The 18865-nt window shown below is 49.1% G+C and overlaps 1 protein-coding gene across 10 annotated transcripts in view; it reads left to right on the plus strand.

Annotated features, from left to right (window-relative positions):
- Positions 1-18865, plus strand: part of LOC144107420 (uncharacterized) — an 83265-nt gene that overhangs the window by 42794 nt on the left and 21606 nt on the right. For 3 of the 10 annotated variants that reach the window (XM_077640414.1, XM_077640413.1, XM_077640412.1), the window contains one exon: positions 14151-16464. The exons of the other annotated variants lie outside the window; for them this stretch is intronic. In XM_077640414.1, coding sequence (XP_077496540.1) covers positions 14151-14394 — 244 coding nt within the window. In that variant the 3' untranslated portion in view covers positions 14395-16464. The remainder of the gene's footprint in view (positions 1-14150; positions 16465-18865) is intronic. 10 annotated transcript variants of the gene reach the window in all.

Consider the following 18865-nt stretch of genomic DNA (forward strand, 5'->3'; position numbering starts at 1 on the left):
CAAGGATCGCTGCAGAAGTTACCCGACTTTCTGTACAGCTTTCACTAATGTCCATTTTTAAAATGTCTTGTGTTTGGCATCACTATGTAGTAATACCCACATTTTAGGCCATCTACACCACTGATCACTTTTCACACTTTTTATACGAATTCTGTAGAAAACTTTTATATACCTTGGGTTTGGCGCATCATGGCCTTAGCTGCCTATGTGCCATTAAGCCCAACACAACAAACAATCAATGGCTTTCATTATCATATGACTCGTTTGATTTGGCCTAAGTCATTGGCTCACATAAAATGCTGCGATCTGGTGAGCTGTGTGCTGAAGCTGGCCACCATGCTGTAGCAGTTTTCCTGTCTTCACCACTACATCCGTGCCCTGTCGAACTTACTTGGCTCCAGTTTTTATACTCCACGCTTGCATCTCTGGGCAGAAATTCTTCTCTTGTTTTTCTGATGTGCTGCCAGTTACGTCATAGGGTGTTGCCATCATCTGTCCTGAGCGGATAGGATCGCTGAGGTACTTGACCCTGAACTGTTGCCTTCATTATCCATCTGGAGCCGTCCTGAATGCATACCACGTCTCCATTTGAGAGTACTGGAAGTGAAGTGGCTGGCCTAGGTCTTTGTACGTGCTTCTTGACCTCCACTGCAGGCTGAACCCCAAAATCAGGGAGGCATCCCCACAGTTGTCACATTAGTGGTTCAGATGGGCTTCGACCATCTTCCAAAGGTGCGTTAACACGTTTTGGCGGGCTAGTTGGTTAAGCATCTTGAATAAACAGCGCGAACAAAGACGAGCACAAAAGACAAGAACGACACAGCGCCGTGTCGTTCGCTTTCTTGTCTTTTGTGCTCGTCTTTGTTCGCAGCTGTTTATTCAAGATTCCAAAGGTGATAAAGGATAGTTCAGAAGGCCGTCCCAGAAAGGTTCTTATGCATATCTGGTCTTCTTCAGGGGACGCTTGATGATCTGAACTCCTTTTTTGGCAAGGCCATTGGCTCGGGGAACTCTCGGGCTGGAGACATGCTTGAAATCACATAATCGGGCAAAGTCGCGAAAAGCACTCGAGCTGAACTGCGGACCCCCATCACTATACAATTCTTGCGGAATGCCATGCCGAGCCAAAATTATTTCCAGTTTCTTGATTACACTTTCACTTCAAGTCTGTGCCTCTCAGGGGGGCCGTCTGCAGCGTGCAGACGTTGGTGAGTGGCGACACCACGGGTTCCTGAGCATCCGCAGGGACATCCCCGCAGGGGGATAATGGTGAGCGGTTGTGTCACCACGGGCCCGAGCACCTGCACTTAGCCGTATCCTGGTGGTTGAGCCTGTAGCGACCCGCGCGGCTGGCAGTGCACGTGGTGCCGAAAAGGACGAAGTGTCCCCAGCACGCGCTGGGGAGAACGCTCGGGACCTTGGCCAGGGCCGGACGCTGCCACCGCCGCTCTGCTGCTGTCTCTTCTCCGGCAGCCCTCATTAAATGTGGCCGCAGTCGCCTTCCTGGGCGACCTCCACATTGTGGTGACCTAGGACAAAAGTTATTGTGGGACGCTAAAAAGAACGAAAAAGAAAGTGTCCCTGTGGTGACCTAGGACAGGCCCGAACGCCCCTACAACCGCAGCTGTACCTTCGAGTTCCTGCCTCGCCATGGATGTACCGCAAGATGAATGGCACCTGATCGCGCCCCAGGACCCGTCCCGAGTCCAGCTGTGGCCATTCCGCCCGCACAGCCCCATTATTTGGTTCGCGCAAGTGGAGGCCTAGCTATACGTCAACGGCGTGTCGTCCCAGATTTGGCGATTCCTCCTCAAGTGGAAATTGCCCACCAACATCATTGACCAGGTTGACCTTCCACCGCCGGATGACCACCTGTTTGATGAACTGAAAGAAGCTTTTTTTCGTTTTTACGGCGCTCCACACCGTCACCCCGCTGCCAGCACTCCGCCCCATAGTGGGGCAACGGAAGCCAGTCCAGCCGAAAGCACCCGTCCAACAGCGGCTCCAGCTCAACCTTGCTCGCAAACTCCAGTGAGTACTCTCGCGCTATTACCGATGAGGTGCCGCTCGCCGAGCGCCCATCTCTTTGACTGGTTCTTCGACCTGTGGATCCCCATCGCATTCCACGCACACGTAGTCGGCACCTCCGTTCCTGCCTCCGGCGCGGCCTACTCTGCCTCCTGCCGCCAGCCACACGCACTCTCAGCACTGCTCAGTTGCACCGGACATTCGGCTTGAATCGCGCCACACCACTGGCTGTACATCTTGCGCCGTAAGCCATACCTGTCCCACTGTTACAGCTGAGATGACCTCTGCAGCCCCTGTTTTTCGCGAGGCATCTAGACACCACCGTGCGTCTCATTCACTGCAGCCGGTGGTGTCCGCACCGTCCCTCACCCTGAACCCCTGCCCTGAACCAATGCCAGTGCCTGTCCTCAAGCCAACCCAGGCCATGGAGGTGGGTTCTTGTTCCCCAGTGGTGTTAAAATCTTCAAAGACACCTGACACCACTGGATCGGCCGCCGCCAAACGCAAATTCGACGGGAGCCCTCTGCGCACCACCTCTCATTTTCTACAGATTCCGGTTATACACACACTGCAGCTTCATCAGCCGCTGTCTAGCTAGTTGTCTTGGCTGACCAGGCCCGCGGACGTGCAGCTCCCATGCGGGCAGCTCCAACCGACAACAGTTACGCGAATCTCACAACCCGCGGCACGCCTAGCTCCCTCTGCTGCGCCATCCATCGTGCGTCAGCCGTTTATTGATGCACCAGAACCGCTGGCATTTGGTCCACATAGCAGGCCTACCCACTTCCCTGCACTGCCGCTGCGTGTCCCTCGACGCCCTACAACAGCTCGGCCTCAATACCACAGCCAGAGTCGCCCGCCTGAACCTCGCCTTCGGAATCCGGACGGCCTGCACGACTCTTGGTACATACCGACTGATCGTCTAGGAGGGGAGCCCTGTAGCGACCCACGTGGCTGGCGGTGCGCGTGATGCCGGAAAGGGCGAAGTGTCCCCAGCACGCGCTGGGGAGAAGGCTTGGGACCTTGGCCAGGGCCGGACGCTGCTGCCGCTGCTCCGCTGCTGTCTCTTCTCCGGCAGCCCTTATTAAATGTGGCTGCGGTCACCTTCCTGGGCAACCTCCACAAGCCGATGCTGAGTATTTGGACTTTTAAGGCCCCTCAGTGGCGGCAAACCACCACTTTGGCCTTAGCTTCCTGTAGACGGCATTTTCCGGCCTGGCCCGACCGCGGGAAATCAGCAGTCGCCATTTCCTATCCTCCCTTCCATCTTTCACTTTCCTATCTTTCTCACAACTCTCCTGTCTCCTATTCACTTCTTAGATTTCCCTTTTTTCCTGGCGGCGAGGGTTAACCTTGTGTGACCAACTACCCTGGTTGCGTCATATTTGGTTATAGTTGAGGTGTACAGCTGAAGTGGACAGCACTTGCTTACAAATTCCTGTGCCGTCCTCATGTTGGTCTCCGTGGTGGGCGGCTGGCATCGTGACCGAACATGTAACACAGTTTATGGCTGCACCTCCCTCACAAAATGATTGTGCTCTAAACAGAGTGAGGTCTGAAGATACCGTATTTACAAGATTTTAAGTCGACCCCCCAAATCACATTTCCGAAAAAAAACAACTTCGAGGTTAAGCAAAACGTTCAGTTGGGCGAGTTGGTATATATACATCTTTTGTAAAACAGCGCGAGCAATGTCGGACAAGAACAAGAAGGACACGGGGCGAGCGCTACCCATGTCCTTCTTGTTCTTGTCCGACGTTGTTCGCGCTTTTTTACAGTAACTTCGAGGTTGTTTAAGCTTGGCATTGAATAGGTGAACGCGATAGCATTATCCAGCGGCTGCCATTTATTGCCAGCTGCTATCGGCTGCTGCGTGGCTGTGCCCGTGGGCACATTCCAAAATGAAAATGTGTTAGTCACTGGATTACTCGTCCACACTTGCGCCATCGTCCTTACGAGTGCTGCCGTCGTGATTGCTGCTGCAGTCCCACATCACGTCATTCTAACGTTGTCGCGCAGCGAAATCCCGCACTTCGCAAACAGCCACATCATGACATTGCGTGGAACAGCTGAAAATTTTCATTGCTGCAGCTGCCACAACTGTATTACTCATTTTGAACGTCGAACTTATGGCCCGGCGTGCAGTTGTTCGTTTCTTTGGCGTAAAGAATGACAGCCATCTCGAATGTAGCCGTGAACGTGCACCGGTTGCTTACCAGACACGGAGCACTACATTAAAACTTGCGAAACGCGGCTGGCAGTAGTCAAATGCGTCAGAGCCAGAGAGAAACTACGCGTGGGCGGCATTGGCTCTTCTGTCGGCTACCGACACTCCCTGGCTCCCCTGCGGTTCCGAACGGCTGCCCTTCCATCAACTATCGAAGCTCCCTTGAGCGCCGAGTGCATGGTTGAAAGTAAACCAAAAAAAAGTTGGCCAACGCCTACTAAATGTAGAACACGGATGCGTTATCGGCTGCCACTGCTTATCAGCAGGCGCAATCTGCGGCCACGGGTGGAGAATGGGCTGGTGCATGTTTGCTCCTTATCGAAAGCCACCATCAGCCACCTCGCACGGGGTGGAGATGCCGGTTCCGCACGTTGACATAGCAGCTGCTCAAGGCCAGCACCAAGAGCGATGTGACAGAGCCGAGCAGCAAAAATGCAACCATGCTGTAGCATGCCCGATATTTCGTTTGTCTTGCCTTTACATAGAGTGCCATGTTTTCGTTTCGATTGTAAGTTGACCCCCCACTTTGGATTTTCAAATTTTGAAAAAAAAAATAGGACGACTTACAATCATGTAAATACGGTATAACTGCCTAATGCTTCCAAAAAACAAGAACATTTCCCTAGGTGTTATGTCATACATAGTGAAGATGCAAGCTACCAGCTAGAAAAATGTCTCCGTTCATTGTTTCTAAATCTCTTACTGATGCCCCTGGACCTTGGCTACAAGGTGACGAAGTTAGCCAGTGGTGACCTCCGCCTCCAAATCCGAGACAAAGCACAATACTCAAAACTCTCAATCAGTGTACTTTGGAGACATCCCTGCATCTGTAACTACTCACCGTTCACTAAACACAGCCAAAGACGTAATATCCGAACACGATTTTCTCAACCTCTCAGCAGAAGAAATGCTCGAGGGTCTGAAAGACCAGAACATTACCTATGTTTACCGCATCAAAATACGAAAAGACGACAAGGAGCTACCCACAAAACACATGGTCCTGACCTTTGCCTCCACCAAACTTCCCGAATCCATATAAGTAGGGTATCTTAGAATAACTATAACACCATACATTCCAAATTCCAGACGATGCTTCAAATGTAAAGAATTCGGCCATAGCTCACTGAGCTGCCGCGGCCGCCAAACGTGCCAAATGTTCGTGGACTGCAACGCTGCACCACTGTGCGTGAACTGCGAAGGGGATCACCCCGTGCACTTGAGTTCAAGCTTGACCTGGAAGAGAGAGACGGAAATAATAACTATAAAGACAAAGGAAAACATAAAATATCAGGAAGCACGAAAAGGACTCCCCTCAGCTTTGCAGTTCACAGCAAAAACAAACTTCACTGATGTGGTGCGCAGGTGTGCCACACCGCACTGGGCTTTGGTTACTGCCCAGGCAAAGCCTGAGGCAGGGCCACTCGCACCCCCGGCAGACGCAGTGGAGGCTGCCCTGCCACCTCTGAAAAAGGGTCTGCCGGCCCCTCAGTCGGCCGCCCGTAAGACTTGCCGCCAGTCGGGAGAGGCCCACAAACCGCACACCCGCAGGCTCGCCGCGGACGTCCAGAGCCTCTAGTGAGGCAATGCATACAACACAGAACTCGCCTCCGCTGCAGCGGTGGCACAGCCTTGAGCAAAAAAGAAAAGAGAAGACTCTAATATTGGCACCCCCAAAACCGGTATCTTAAGTTTTTAACTACCCTCCCTGAAGTCATCCAACATGGTGTTCCTTATACAGTAGAACTGCCGAGGGCTATTAAATAACTACAGTGACATAAAAGAGCTTTTAACACTGTACCCGGTTGGTTTACGTTTACAGGAGACCCTAGGTCCTAAACAAAAAAATATTTTAAACAAGTATAATGTCTTTCAGTGTTATTGAGAGCAAGCGAGTAAGCTGTTTGGAGGTGTTACTATTGTCATCCAGACTGGTGTTGCAACCTGTGAAATCAAACTTAAAACCAAATACGAAGCCGTCGCAGTTACCATCCTTCATTTTAAAACTATCACAATATGTAGCATATATCTTGGGCCACACCTAACAGTAATACTTCATGATTTAGAAACTTTTTAGAACAGCTACCAGAGGCATATCCGCTAGTTGGTGATTTTAATGCCCACTCCAGTTTTGCGGGAACTGCACACACGGATGCAAGAGGTCGTATTTTAGAAGATTTTATTCTAATTAATAATGTTTGCTCCTAAACGCCGGCAAAAAAACATACTGCTCTCCGAGCACGGGAAAAATGAGTTCCATAGATTTGTTCTTTAGTTCACCCTCTGTTTTTAAGGGTTTTAAATGGGACGTCATTGACAACCCATCCGGCAGCGATCACCTCCTTGCACTAATCAGCTTAACATTTGCGCAAGTCATTCCGACAAAGCCACAATGTTGGAAGTTACATTTAGCTGACTGGGCACTGTTTAGAGAAAAGGCCAGCCTAGATAAAATAGTTTCAGGTAATGTCAGCATAGACAAAGTAAAATGAATTTATCATAAACTGTATTTTAACTGCTAGACACCTAGCAATTCCTCGTTCGTCTGAAGTAGAACAGAATCACAAAATTTGGTATGCAACAGAGTGCCGAAATGCAAAAAAGGAAAAACTTCCCGGGAATTTTCCATAGGTACCCAACGCAGGAGAATTTCATAAACTCCAAAAATTCCAGAGCGAAAGCCCGATATATTCGCTGTAATGCTGAAAAAACTTCATGCAAGGTTTCTTGTCCTCTATACACAGCTCAACCACGTCAAAAAAAAATGTGGGAGATAACCCAGATACAGACAAATATAGAAGAACAGGCAGATATTTTGGGTGAATATTTTTCTGCAGTCTCCAGTTCATCTCACTACACAGAATTATTCCTCAAATACAAAAACACAGCTGAAAAACAAATACTGCCGACAAGTGGTGGTACAAATGAATCCTATAATAATGTACTTCCGCCGGTAAGCAGACTGCACCCGGCCCTGACGAAATACATTATCAAATGTTAGCTCATCTCTCTGAACCGGCTGTAGAGACAATTTTAAGATTTTTTAACCAAGTTTGGATATCGGGGAAAATTCCCGAAGCCTGGAAGAAGGCCATTATTGTTTCATTTTTACAACCCGGAAAACTTCCTACCCTTCCTAGCAGTTATAAACTCATAGCCCTCACCAGCTGTCTAGCGAAATCCTTTCAAAGTGTATTGAATATCAGACTAACGTTTGTGTTAGAAGACCGGGAGCTTCTGGTTGTCCACTTAGTGTGGTTTTAAAAAGGCGCGCTCCGCCACCGACCACCTGGTTTGTCTTGAAAATACTGTTCGTGAAGCTTTTATACACAGACAACACTGTCTAGCTGACTTCTTCGATTTAGAGAAGGCATATGACACAATGTGGAGGTTTGGGAATATTCAGGACATGGCTGAACTGGGCATCCGCGGCAAGACGTTGAACTGCCTTAAACAATTTTTGTTTAACCGTTCATTTCATGTCCGCCTAGGCTCAACCCTTTCGAAGAATTTTATTTTTAAAAATGGAGTACCTCAAGGACGTATTTTGACCACAACACTCTTTATTTTAAAAATGAATTCTATCAGGAGAATAGTTGCAAGGTCCGTTATGTATTCTGTCTATGTAGACTATCTCCAGATAGTTTGCAAATCCTCCAACACATCAACATGAGAAAGACAAATACAGTTAACAATAAATAAACTGGCAAAATGGCCAGACAGAAATTTTGGCTTCCGCTTTTCTCCGCAGAAATCAGTGGCCATTCTTTTCTCACTCAGACGAGGCATACAGATAGATCCCACCCTACACCTGAACGAATTAGAGTTGCCCATGAAAAATGAACATAAATTTCTAGGTATGATATTTGACTTTCCTGCCTCACATAAACACATTGAAAAAGAAAGCTTCTCTATCCCTGAACATGCTGAAAGTGTTGTCGAGAAAACACTGGGGAGCCGATAGGACATGTCTCTTACAAATTTATCGCTCTGTAGTACGCTCTACCCTTGATTGTAGATGTATAGTGTATGGGTCAGCGAGACCATCGTACCTTAAACGACTAGATCCAGTACACAATTTTGGTTTACGTCTCTCCACTGGTGCATACAGTACATCACCCATAAACAGTCCCCATGTAGAAACCAACGAACCATCACTTACAGGCAGAAAAGCCGTGCTCACATGCTCGTACATTCTAGAAATTTGTTCACTGCACAAGGACCTATGTTACCCTATCGCTACAAAGTGCCTTTCTAGAACACTCTAACAACAAGCCGCAAGCTACTTGGCCACTCCTCTCGCGATTTGAAGAGGTGCCAGAACCTCGACGTACTAGACATATTGCCAAGCATTGCTGGAAGGTGAGGTCCACTGCCGCCATGGTTCAATTTCCCTGAAATCTGTGATTTCACTCTTACACAGATCCATGAAAAAGAAATTCCGCAACAACATATAAGACAAGTGAAGAGCGGCTTACTGCAGAGCCCAAAGGGCTGGCGGCATAACCGTTGCACAAACTGACCCAGCAGAAGCGGCACCAGAACAGACTTCCAGAGCAAGCTTGAGCTCTCCAACGCGCGCGGCAGCCGGTCGCCGAGGCCGGCCGAACCTCTTCGTCGTCGATGGTGGCGCACTGTCGTCTTCTTCATTGCAACTGCCCCGACGACAAGAAGGAGCCTTCCTGGTGACTCAGGGCGAAGGGGTGACAAGGGGGTCATAGTATGGCTTTAGCCGGCTGACATGAACAATTTCGCGGCCCCGACAGCGATGACCCGAAGAGGGGGTCATTGGCTCGATGGTATAGTTCATAGGTGACGTGCGCTCCAAAACACGGTATGGGCTGAAATACTTAACTGCAAACTTGGAGGCAGCCGGCACAGACAACCAGACGAGCGAGTCAGTAGAAAAGTCATGGGCGGACTGGCCGCGGTCACTCGCATACGTGTGGAGGCCTTGAGTGGTACTCGTCAACGAGCGAGCCAGCTGGCGGCACTGTTCGGTATGACGGGGAACGTCAGAGAGAAAAGTGTATTCCGAGCTGTCGGGGTGGTACGGAAGGATGGTATCCAGGAGACAAGAAGGTTCACGGCCATATGAAAGAAAGAACGGAGAAATACCGGTTGTGGCTTGAGAGGCAGTATTGTAAGCATAAGTGACGAATGGAAGCACTTGATTCCAATTGGAGGCGTCAGAGGAAATGTACATGGCAAGCATGTCTCCTAAAGTGCGGTTGAAGCGTTCAGTGAGGCCGTTCGTTTGGGGATGGTAGGCAGTGGTCTTGCGATGAACGGTGTGGCACACATCCAGTAGCTCGTGAACGACGTCAGATAAGAAAACACGGCTGCGGTCGCTGAGAAGTTCCCGAGGGGCGCCGTGACACAAGATGAAATGATGGAGGAGGAAGGATGTGACGTCGCGAGCACTAGCAGAGGGCAGGGCTGCCGTCTCCGCATACCTAGTGAGGTGGTCCACGGCAACTATAATCCACCGATTCCCAGCAGGCGTGGATGGCAGGGGACCATACAGATCGAGGCCCATGCGATCGAAGGGTCGAGCTGGGCAAGGCAATGGCTGTAACGGGCCGGGGGAGGGGCGAGGAGCGGACTTGTGCTGCTGACAGGCAATGCAGGAGCCTATATAACGGCGAACAAAACTGTACATTCCACGCCAGTAGTATTGCTGCCGCAGACGTTCGTAGGTTTTCAGCAATCCTGCATGAGCGCTTTGTGGGTCGGAATGGTGATGCGCACAAACTTCAGAGCGAAGCTGGCGAGGAATGGCCAAGAGCCATTTGTGGCGATATAGTAGAGAGTCGCGAATCGTGAAATGAGAAGCTTGACGACGAAGGGCCCGAGGTAACGAAGCTATAGTCGGCGCATTGAGGGCATCTAGGAGCGAAGAAATCCATGGATCTCGACGCTGTTCCATGGGGAGGTCCGTGGCAGTGAGCGCGGCCAGTGCCAAGACGGACAAGGACAAAGAAGGAGTAGGAGATGGTAGGGGTGAGCGTGACAAGGCGCCAGCGTCGGAATGTTTGCGGCCCGACCGATATACGACGTTAATGTCGTATTCCTGAAAACGAAGGGCCCAGCGGCCGAGGCGTCCAGAAGGGTCTTTGAGTGTAGGCAACCAGCAGAGGGCATGGTGGTCAGTAACAACGTCGATGGGGCAACCATAAAGGTAGGGACGAAATTTTGTGAGTGCCCAGTCTATGGCGAGGCACTCCTTTTCCGTAACGGGGAAATCAGATTCGGCTTTCGTGAGCGTACGACTGGCGTAAGCAACAACGTATTCGGAAAAGCCGGCCTTACGTTGTGCAAGGACGGCTCTGAGGCCTACGCCGCTGGCGTCGGTGTGCAACTGGGTTGGCGCACTGGGGTCGTAATGGCGCAGGATCGGTGGTGAAGTCGGAAGACGACGGAGGGTAGCGAAAGCAGCGTCGCAGGGTGAGTTCCAAGCAGACAGACCGGCGGGCCCATTCAGGAGCTTCGTAAGCGGGGCGATGATAGAGGCGAAGTTGCGCACAAAGCGGCGAAAACATGAGCATAGGCCACGAAGCTTCGGAGCTCCTTAGCAGAAATCGGTTTGGGGAAGTTTGTGACAGCACTAAGCTTCTCTGGATTGGGCAGGATGCCATCTTTGGAGACGACATGGCCGAGTATGGTCAGTTGGCGGGCCCCAAATCGACATTTCTTGAGGTTGAGTTGGAGACCAGCGTCGGTGAGACAGCGCAGTATCTTGTGCAAGCGCTCGAGATGTGTCGGAAAATCAGGAGAAAAAACGACAACGTCGTCTAAATTACATAGGCAAATGTGCCATTTGGGGCCACGCAAGATGTTGTCCATCATGCGCTCAAACGTTGCGGGAGCGTTACAGAGGCCGAATGGCATCACGTTGAATTTGTTACACTTGAGGAAAAGTACAGTACTTTCACAGCTTTTTATACAGATGGCCCAAAACCGATCCTTACGTTAGAAGTGCAGTGGTACACGGGAATTGGAATATTGGAATAAAATAGTATGACTTTCACTTCGTGCTTCCATCTTCACTGCAGAATGTTACACCATCTGTGTAGCCATAGAAAAAATAGTAAATGAGAACCTCGCCAACAACATTATTTACACAGGCTCACTAAGTGTGCTTACAGTCCTTCATTCTAGAAATGCAATAACTCCACTGCTTGGCGACCTCAGACGCAACATTACAACAGCCAAGGACAAAACGTAAGACTCTGCTGGGTACCAAGTTATGTCAGCGTAAAAGCCAATGAAAGAGCAGATTTGTGCACTTCTTAAGCTTGTGGCAAGCAGATTAAAAATGTAAATATGCCCTGTAAAGATTGCATGAAATTGCTGCATAGTAATGCAAGGAAAAAATGGCAGTCCGCTTGGAACAGCGAAGTAAATAACAAACTTCACTTAATAAAACCACTTCTAGGTGAATGGAAGTCATGTGTGCACCAGAAGCTTTTCATGGAAGTCATTATCTTCCATCTCCGCATAGGCCAGACGCACATTACACACAACTTTCTGCTAGCAAAACAAGACAATCCAGTTTGTACATGGGGAGATGAACTTACAGTCAGTCACATTTTTATTTCAAAAACGCAGTGGTGGCCGAGTGGTTCAGCGTCCGCCTCGCATGTGGGATGTGCGGGGTCCGATCCCCAGTGCCGTCAAGTACCCATTGCTGGTACAATGGGTACAAGCTTTCCCCTGGTCTGGTGCTTGGCTTATTTAGGGTGAAATGCTTGGGAAATGGGTGTTTGACCCCACCTTGAGAAGTCGAAAATACCTTGTGTCATGGCGCTTTTGGCCACAGATGCCTTTGCGCCATAGAAATCCATCATCACATTTCTATTGTTCGCAACTGGAAAGCTAAGGAAAAAGTGCTTCCCTCTGTTTTATAACCAATGCATCCTTTTTCACCCACTCTGGGTGCTCTTGGGTGATAATGCAATTGTGTGCATGTCTTGAGTTTTTAGATTTTAAGAGCGTTAGCCCTTACTCATCACGTTTGGGGATTTTCGCGGCATCTGTTACCACCCTGAGATCACAGCGCCATCTGTGGCAGCAACTGCACATCACGTTTTGAGAATTTGTGGTGTCTGCTTCCACCCTGAGATCACAGCGCGATCTGTGGCAGCAACTAGAAAACAGCACATCTCGCATTGAGACTTGTAGCGCCATCTAAAATATCGTTGTAGAAACAGCCACCTGCCACATGCCAATGATGACATCACGGTCCACTATGGTGGATAGAGGTGGAACTATGTGAGCATGACATCAGGGGACGAAATGGCGACATAGTTTCGGTTTCTCGAACCCAAGATGGTGGCCATTAAATTGGATGTGCCCTCCCATCCCTTTCCCCTCTCCCCCCCCCAAAAATGACCTATAAAGTGTAGGAAAGCAGTCCCATTACGGGACCGCTATATGTGTACACATTCCTTCCGCTCTATATACACTCCGACAACAAGGGGCACCCATCCGAGGACAGCTGTGTACCGAATTTGGTAGGCAAATAAACCCTCTGGGTTGTGCTGTAGAAATAAAACCACAAATAATAGGTAAACATTGTATACATGCAATTACTAATTGAAGCGTTACCACATTGCATCGCAAGCCGAATTCTAGGCCTACCGTGACCCCCCCCAAACGAATCTTGAGGGGGTGTAACTCGACAACTGGTAGAGGTGCATCGTAATTTCTTTGATAGGTGGCACTAGGCATCGATCACTCCGCTAGGTGGAAAAGTTGTTGTTTTTCCGAACCGCTCGGGGTTTTCTTCACTGCACCCGCTGGATGCAGAAAGACTCGTTTTATGCATTGCCAATAAAGCTAACGCTTGTTACTTCGTCTTCCAGATGGTGGCGGCCTTTTTTTGAACAGAAGCTGGCTTTCTTTAAAAAAATGTAAATCATGACCCAGTGCCTCGCCTGATGCACCTCAGCCACTTTCTCATTCCTGAGAAAAAGGTTAAGTTTTTTATTTGATCGGTTGGGGGCCTCTAGATCCTTGCCCAGCCAAGGACGGCTTCTGAGGTTACTCGACTTCCTTTAAAGCTTTTAATGTTGGCCATATATAAATCCTCTTTTTGCACTCAATACTAGGTATAAAGAAATAACTTTATAAGCTTTCTGCACCTCCATATTTTCGCATATTTGTTAAAATCTGCAGAAATCGATTTTCTTATACCCTGAGCTTGGCGCATGATAGCCTTAGCTGCTTAGATGCCATTAAATCCAACACAGCAAAAACAACAAGTATTGTAGATGACCAGGTAGCAAGCTCCTGAATGGTCACAGAGATCAGTCCCAGCACTTTACCATTGGCCCTGATATGCGTTTCCATGATAAGCAAGGCCACTCCAGCTCATGAAACAGTGTTTTTTAGACTTCCCATGGAATTTTAACAATGTAACTTCGAGAAAGCATAGAAAACGAGGCATACGAGTGAATAAAATAAAGCCCCTGAATTGCTAACTATTTTTCAAAATAATGACGCAAACAGCTATGGAACAGTAAAAACGACAGAACTGAGCTGATAAAACAAAACGAGGAGCTGTGGTATTTGGTCTTTGTGGAACTGGGTAATATAAGTGTAGTTGTTACTAGTAAATACTCTATATTTTGTACCCTATGCAGTTTTCTTCTTTTTGCCCTTGAGTATTTTTTTCACTGAATGTGCTTGATGCGCCCACACTGTGCTCAGCTGTCATCTTTGTAACAAAGCTGATCTGATGGTCGCATGTGACATTTGGAACACCACACACTTTCTGTTGTACAAACACTGTTGCGATAAGCTCAGTGCAAGGACGGAGGATAGTGTCTTCTTGTTTTGTTTCCACTATGATTGCGAGTGCAGCTATGTAATTCTGTGTATATTCACTGTGTAGGGCGGTTTATTGGCAAGTTGAACGTGCTGGCCACGAAGACCCTAGCACAAGTAATCTAAGAACCAGTGAGGCAAGAGACCGGGACACATGTGGCAGCTGTCCAGCACGAGCATCCGACGAGCAGCGCAAGCGCTTCGTCGTCATTGGCATCAGTGCTGGATCATCATCTTCATTCCAAATGCCCCGTGAGAAAGAGGGAGCCATCTTAGTGACTCAAGGCGAGGAGACCACGAGCAGGCTGTAATAGGGTTTCAAGCAGCTGACGTGAACGACGTCGCGGCCACGGCTGCAATGGTCCAAAGAAGGTGTCATCGCTTCGATGATGTAGTTCACAGTTAACGTAAGCTCAAAGATGCAACAAGGGCTAATGTGCTTGGCCGAAAATTTGGACACAGATTGAACAGAGAGCCACACCAGTAAGCCAGTGGAGAAGGGAACAGCGGGCGTGTCCTGATCAGACTCATGTTTGTGGAGGCGTTGCCGCTCTGCAGTGAAGGAGCCATACAACTGGTGGCACTGTTCAGCATGGCGGGCGATGTCAGAAAGGGAAGTGTATTCCGAGCTGTCGGGGCTGTAGGGAAGGATTGTATCCAGCAGACAGGAAGGCTCGCGTCCGAATAAAAGAAAGAACGAGGAAAAGCTGGTGGTTGCTTGAGATGCGGTGTTATATGCATAGGTTATGAACGGAAGAACCAGATCCCAATTAGAGCTGTCGGAGCAAATGTACATGCCGATCATGTATTAAAGGAGTGTCGTGTTGTCAATAAAGTTAGTCGCGAGTCTGCGCCTGTTGTGTTATCTTCTTGTCCTTGTCTTTTTGTGTGCAGTACCCCCCCCCCCCCCCTTGTATTTACCATGATTGACCGACTAGCCCAACAACGTACGCTCTTAAACTATGTTTCTTCTACCGTGGGCCCTTTCTTTTGTGTAGCTCCTTCAAACTGTCATGTTTCAACTGTGATTAGTGCCATTGTAGCTGCGACCTGCCGCACAAGGTTTTTGGGTTTCTGTCTGAAGGGAGGCCTGGTGCCTTCGGAATTCATCGCTCTGTCCGGGTACATGGTGCCCTCTGCGGGACATGTTAGACGCGTGTGCAAAATTCTAAGATCTGAACTTTGGCGTCAGATCAGGCTCCTATACGACTGGTTACGTCTGCTCGCATTCCGGACAAACCCCGAATGGGTAGGAGAAGTAAGGCTACGGGCCTTACGACGTCAGACAGCCCAGGCAGTGGATTTCTGGTGGAAATGTCTCCTACTACGACTTCCCAAAGATAGGCCAAGATCCAAGGATAACGGTGGTTCCGTGTTAGTACTGGCTGATGCCGAGTTACCCGAGTGGAATTGTTGAGGTGCTGAAGAAAGGACCGAAGTTCAGCATTGAACCTAGTGTGCCTGCGCACGAGCTGCTTTCTTTGAACCGGCAGCTGGCGCGGAAGGCATCTGATGAGGACCAGGAGCGGTGCCTACTAGATGGTGTTGACAGCCTTCTACGGACCGCTGCTAGGCCACGGAGGTCTGCGAGTGGGAGCACTTCAAGCCTCAAGACATCAGTAAAAGAAGTTGTCTATTTCTTCAAAGACAACGGCTTGGCCCTTCTGCAAGCTGATAAAGAGGGAGGCTTCGTCGTCCTGCCTTCGGGGATATTTGGTGAAAAAGCTGCTCAAGCAGTCGAGAAGAACTTTGTTCGGAAGAAGGTGAAACCGTCAAAAGTAAAGACCCAAGCTTCTGTGCTGTGCAAGGACCTTGCTTTAGATAAACTGTCTAGAGCAGTTATTACCGCCAAGCGCGATAGCTTAGAACTGTTTTTCACTGTTAAAACACAAGGTTGACAAGCCCTTTAGGTGCATAGTAAGTGAAGAAGGTACTTGGCAGCGTGAAGTAAGTGTGTTTATTCAAAAGTGTTTGAAATTGGTGGTAGTGGAAGACCCATTCTTGACTAGGAACTCGGATGATATAGTCGCCTACCTACAGGATGCTCCACCTGTAGGCTACGCCTTTTCAATTGACGTTGAAAATCTGTTCTTTTCAATACCCCACGATGCCCTGTTTTGCTCCGTCAGGTCTTGTATTGAAGATAGGGGTGTAATAGCTTTTCAGAATGCCTGCGGTATAACGCTGAACAATTTTATGTCTTTACTTGAGTTTTATCTTGGTTCTACCTTTGTATCTTTTAACGATCAGGTCCTCGTTCAGCGCAAAGGAATTTGCATTGGTTCCTGTGTGGCACCTGTACTGGCTGACATCTTCTTGTCCAGCATTGACTGTGATCTGGTGCGCTATTCTGATGATGAGACAACTCTGAAAATATTTAGGTACGTTGATGACTATTTAGTGTTTCTTAAAGATCGACCTGGCGCGACGCACACTGTGATTGTGGAAGAATTTTTGTCAATTTTCAGACGACATGGGAAGGGTCTGACCTTTACTCAGGAGTTACCGGAACATGACAAGCTACAGTTTTTAGATATGAACCTGACTTTAACACCAGATCACGTTTGCTGGATGTACTTACCACGTGCATGGAAAGACCTGTTGCCTTTCAGGTCAGCACATTCCAAGACTGTTAAACGGGCTATCGGAACGTATTGCTTGCAGGGCGCCTTGTCTAAGTCTTGCGCTCACCTGGTGCACGAGAGCCTCAATAATCAGGTAATTAGGATGACGAAGGCTGGTTTTTCTGCTTCAATCATTGTTGCAGTGGCAGAGAAGCTTCTGCGCAAACTGAAAGATAGGACGTGCCGGGATAGTGGCCGTTCTAAGGAAATGAGGCCAGTGGTTCTACCGTATATTCACAGAATTTCCCACAACTTGAAGAACGTGGCGAAACGCTACGGCGTGCCGGTAGTTTTTACCACCCCATGCAAGTTGGCCTCATTTTGCCCTCAGGTCATGCCCGGAGGGAAGAGGAAAGCGGACTGCGAGAAGAGTCATGCCACTCGTTTTGTCAGGTGTCAGACGGGTGTCGTATACCAGATTCCCCTCACCTGTGGCAGGGTATACATCGGTCAGACAGGCCGATGTCTGAATGAGCGCTTAAAGGAACACCAGCGTTTCATGAAATCAGGGACAGGGTCGAATTTACCCCTGCATTGTGGCACATGCCCGGATGCTACGCGCAATAACCCTTGCCTGCCTTTGCTGACAGATACAAAAGTTTTGAGGAGGAGCCGTGACCAGGTGGCGCGTGAGTTGGCGAAGGCGTTTTGTATCAAACAGAAGGATAAAGATTGCGTAAGGGACCCTTCTATCAAACTGTATCAGAATGAAGACAAGTTTTTGGTTTCCACATGTGTGTGATGTGACAGTTTGAAACTATTAAAGGAGTGTCGTGTTGTCAATAAAGTTAGTCGCGAGTCTGCGCCTGTTGTGTTATCTTCTTGTCCTTGTCTTTTTGTGCGCAGTACCTCCCCCCTTGTATTTACCATGTTCCCAAGAGTCTGGTTGAGTCGTTCGGTGAGGCTGTTGGATTGGGGGTGGTAAGCAGCAGTGGCGTGGTGGACTGTGTGGCATGCATTGAGAAGCTTGTGAACAACTTCAGACAAGAAAGTACGGCCGTGGTCACTGAGAAGTTCTCAAGGAGTGCCGTGATGCAGGACGAAGTGATGAAGAAGGAAGAAGGCGACGTCGCGAGGAGTAGCCGCAGGTAGGGCAGCGGTTTCAGCATACCGAATGAGGTGGTCCACAGCGACTATGATCCATCGATTCCCGGCAGTCATGAAGGGAAGTGGCCCATTATATAGGTCGATGCCCACACGGTCAAAAGTGCGAGCCAGCACGGTAATGGCTGCAATGGGGCAATCGAGGGGCGAGGTGTCTGTCGACTTCCGCTGCTGATAGGCAATGCAGGAGAAAACATAGCGGCAAATGAAGTCGTACATGCCCCACCAATAGTACGTCTGGCATAGTCACTCATAGGTTTTCAGCGAGCCAGCGTGAGCGCTCTGAGGGTCGGCATGGTGGTGGGCACAAATCTCAGACCGGAGATGTCAGGGAATCACTAGAGACCACTTCCGACCGTCCGGATGATAGTTGCGGTGGTACAGAAAATCTTCGCGGAGGGCAAAATGAGAAGCTTGGCAACTAAGGGCCCAAGGGAAGGAGGCCGTAGAGTGTGCACAAAGGACGTCTAGCAAGGATGAAATCCATGGATCCTGGCGTTGTTGAAGGGGCATGTCCATGGTAGTGAGTGTAGTAAGCACCTGTTTTGTAGAAGTCTGTTTAGGGAAGTCAGCCGCAGCACGGAGTTTGTCAGGATCTGGCAGGACGCCGTCTTTGAAGACGAGGTGGCCGAGTATTGTCAACTGCCAGCTGCCAAAGTGACATTTCTTGAGATTAAGTTCTAGGCCAGCACTGGTGAGCCAGCTCAATATCTGGCGCAAGCACTTTGGATGCGTCGGAAAATTGGGTGAAAACACGACATCATCATCTAAATAGCAGAGAGAAGCGTTCCGCTTGAGACCGCGCAAGATGTTTTCCATCATTCGTTCAAACGTGGCGGGAGCATTATAGGGGCCGAATGGCATCACGGTGAATTAATTCATAGAGGTCGTTAGGGGTGATGAACGCCGTTTTAGGACGGTCGAACTCAGCCATCGGACTTCTCAATAGCCGAAACAGGGATCCAGGGAGGAGAAGAAGGGCATCTTCAGTACGGGGTAGCGGGTAGATGTCTTTGCGCTTAATTTTGTTAAGCCGGCGATAGTTCATACAAAA

Source organism: Amblyomma americanum, chromosome 10 (assembly GCF_052857255.1).
Source record: "Amblyomma americanum isolate KBUSLIRL-KWMA chromosome 10, ASM5285725v1, whole genome shotgun sequence".
Taxonomy (NCBI): Eukaryota; Metazoa; Arthropoda; class Arachnida; order Ixodida; family Ixodidae; genus Amblyomma; species Amblyomma americanum.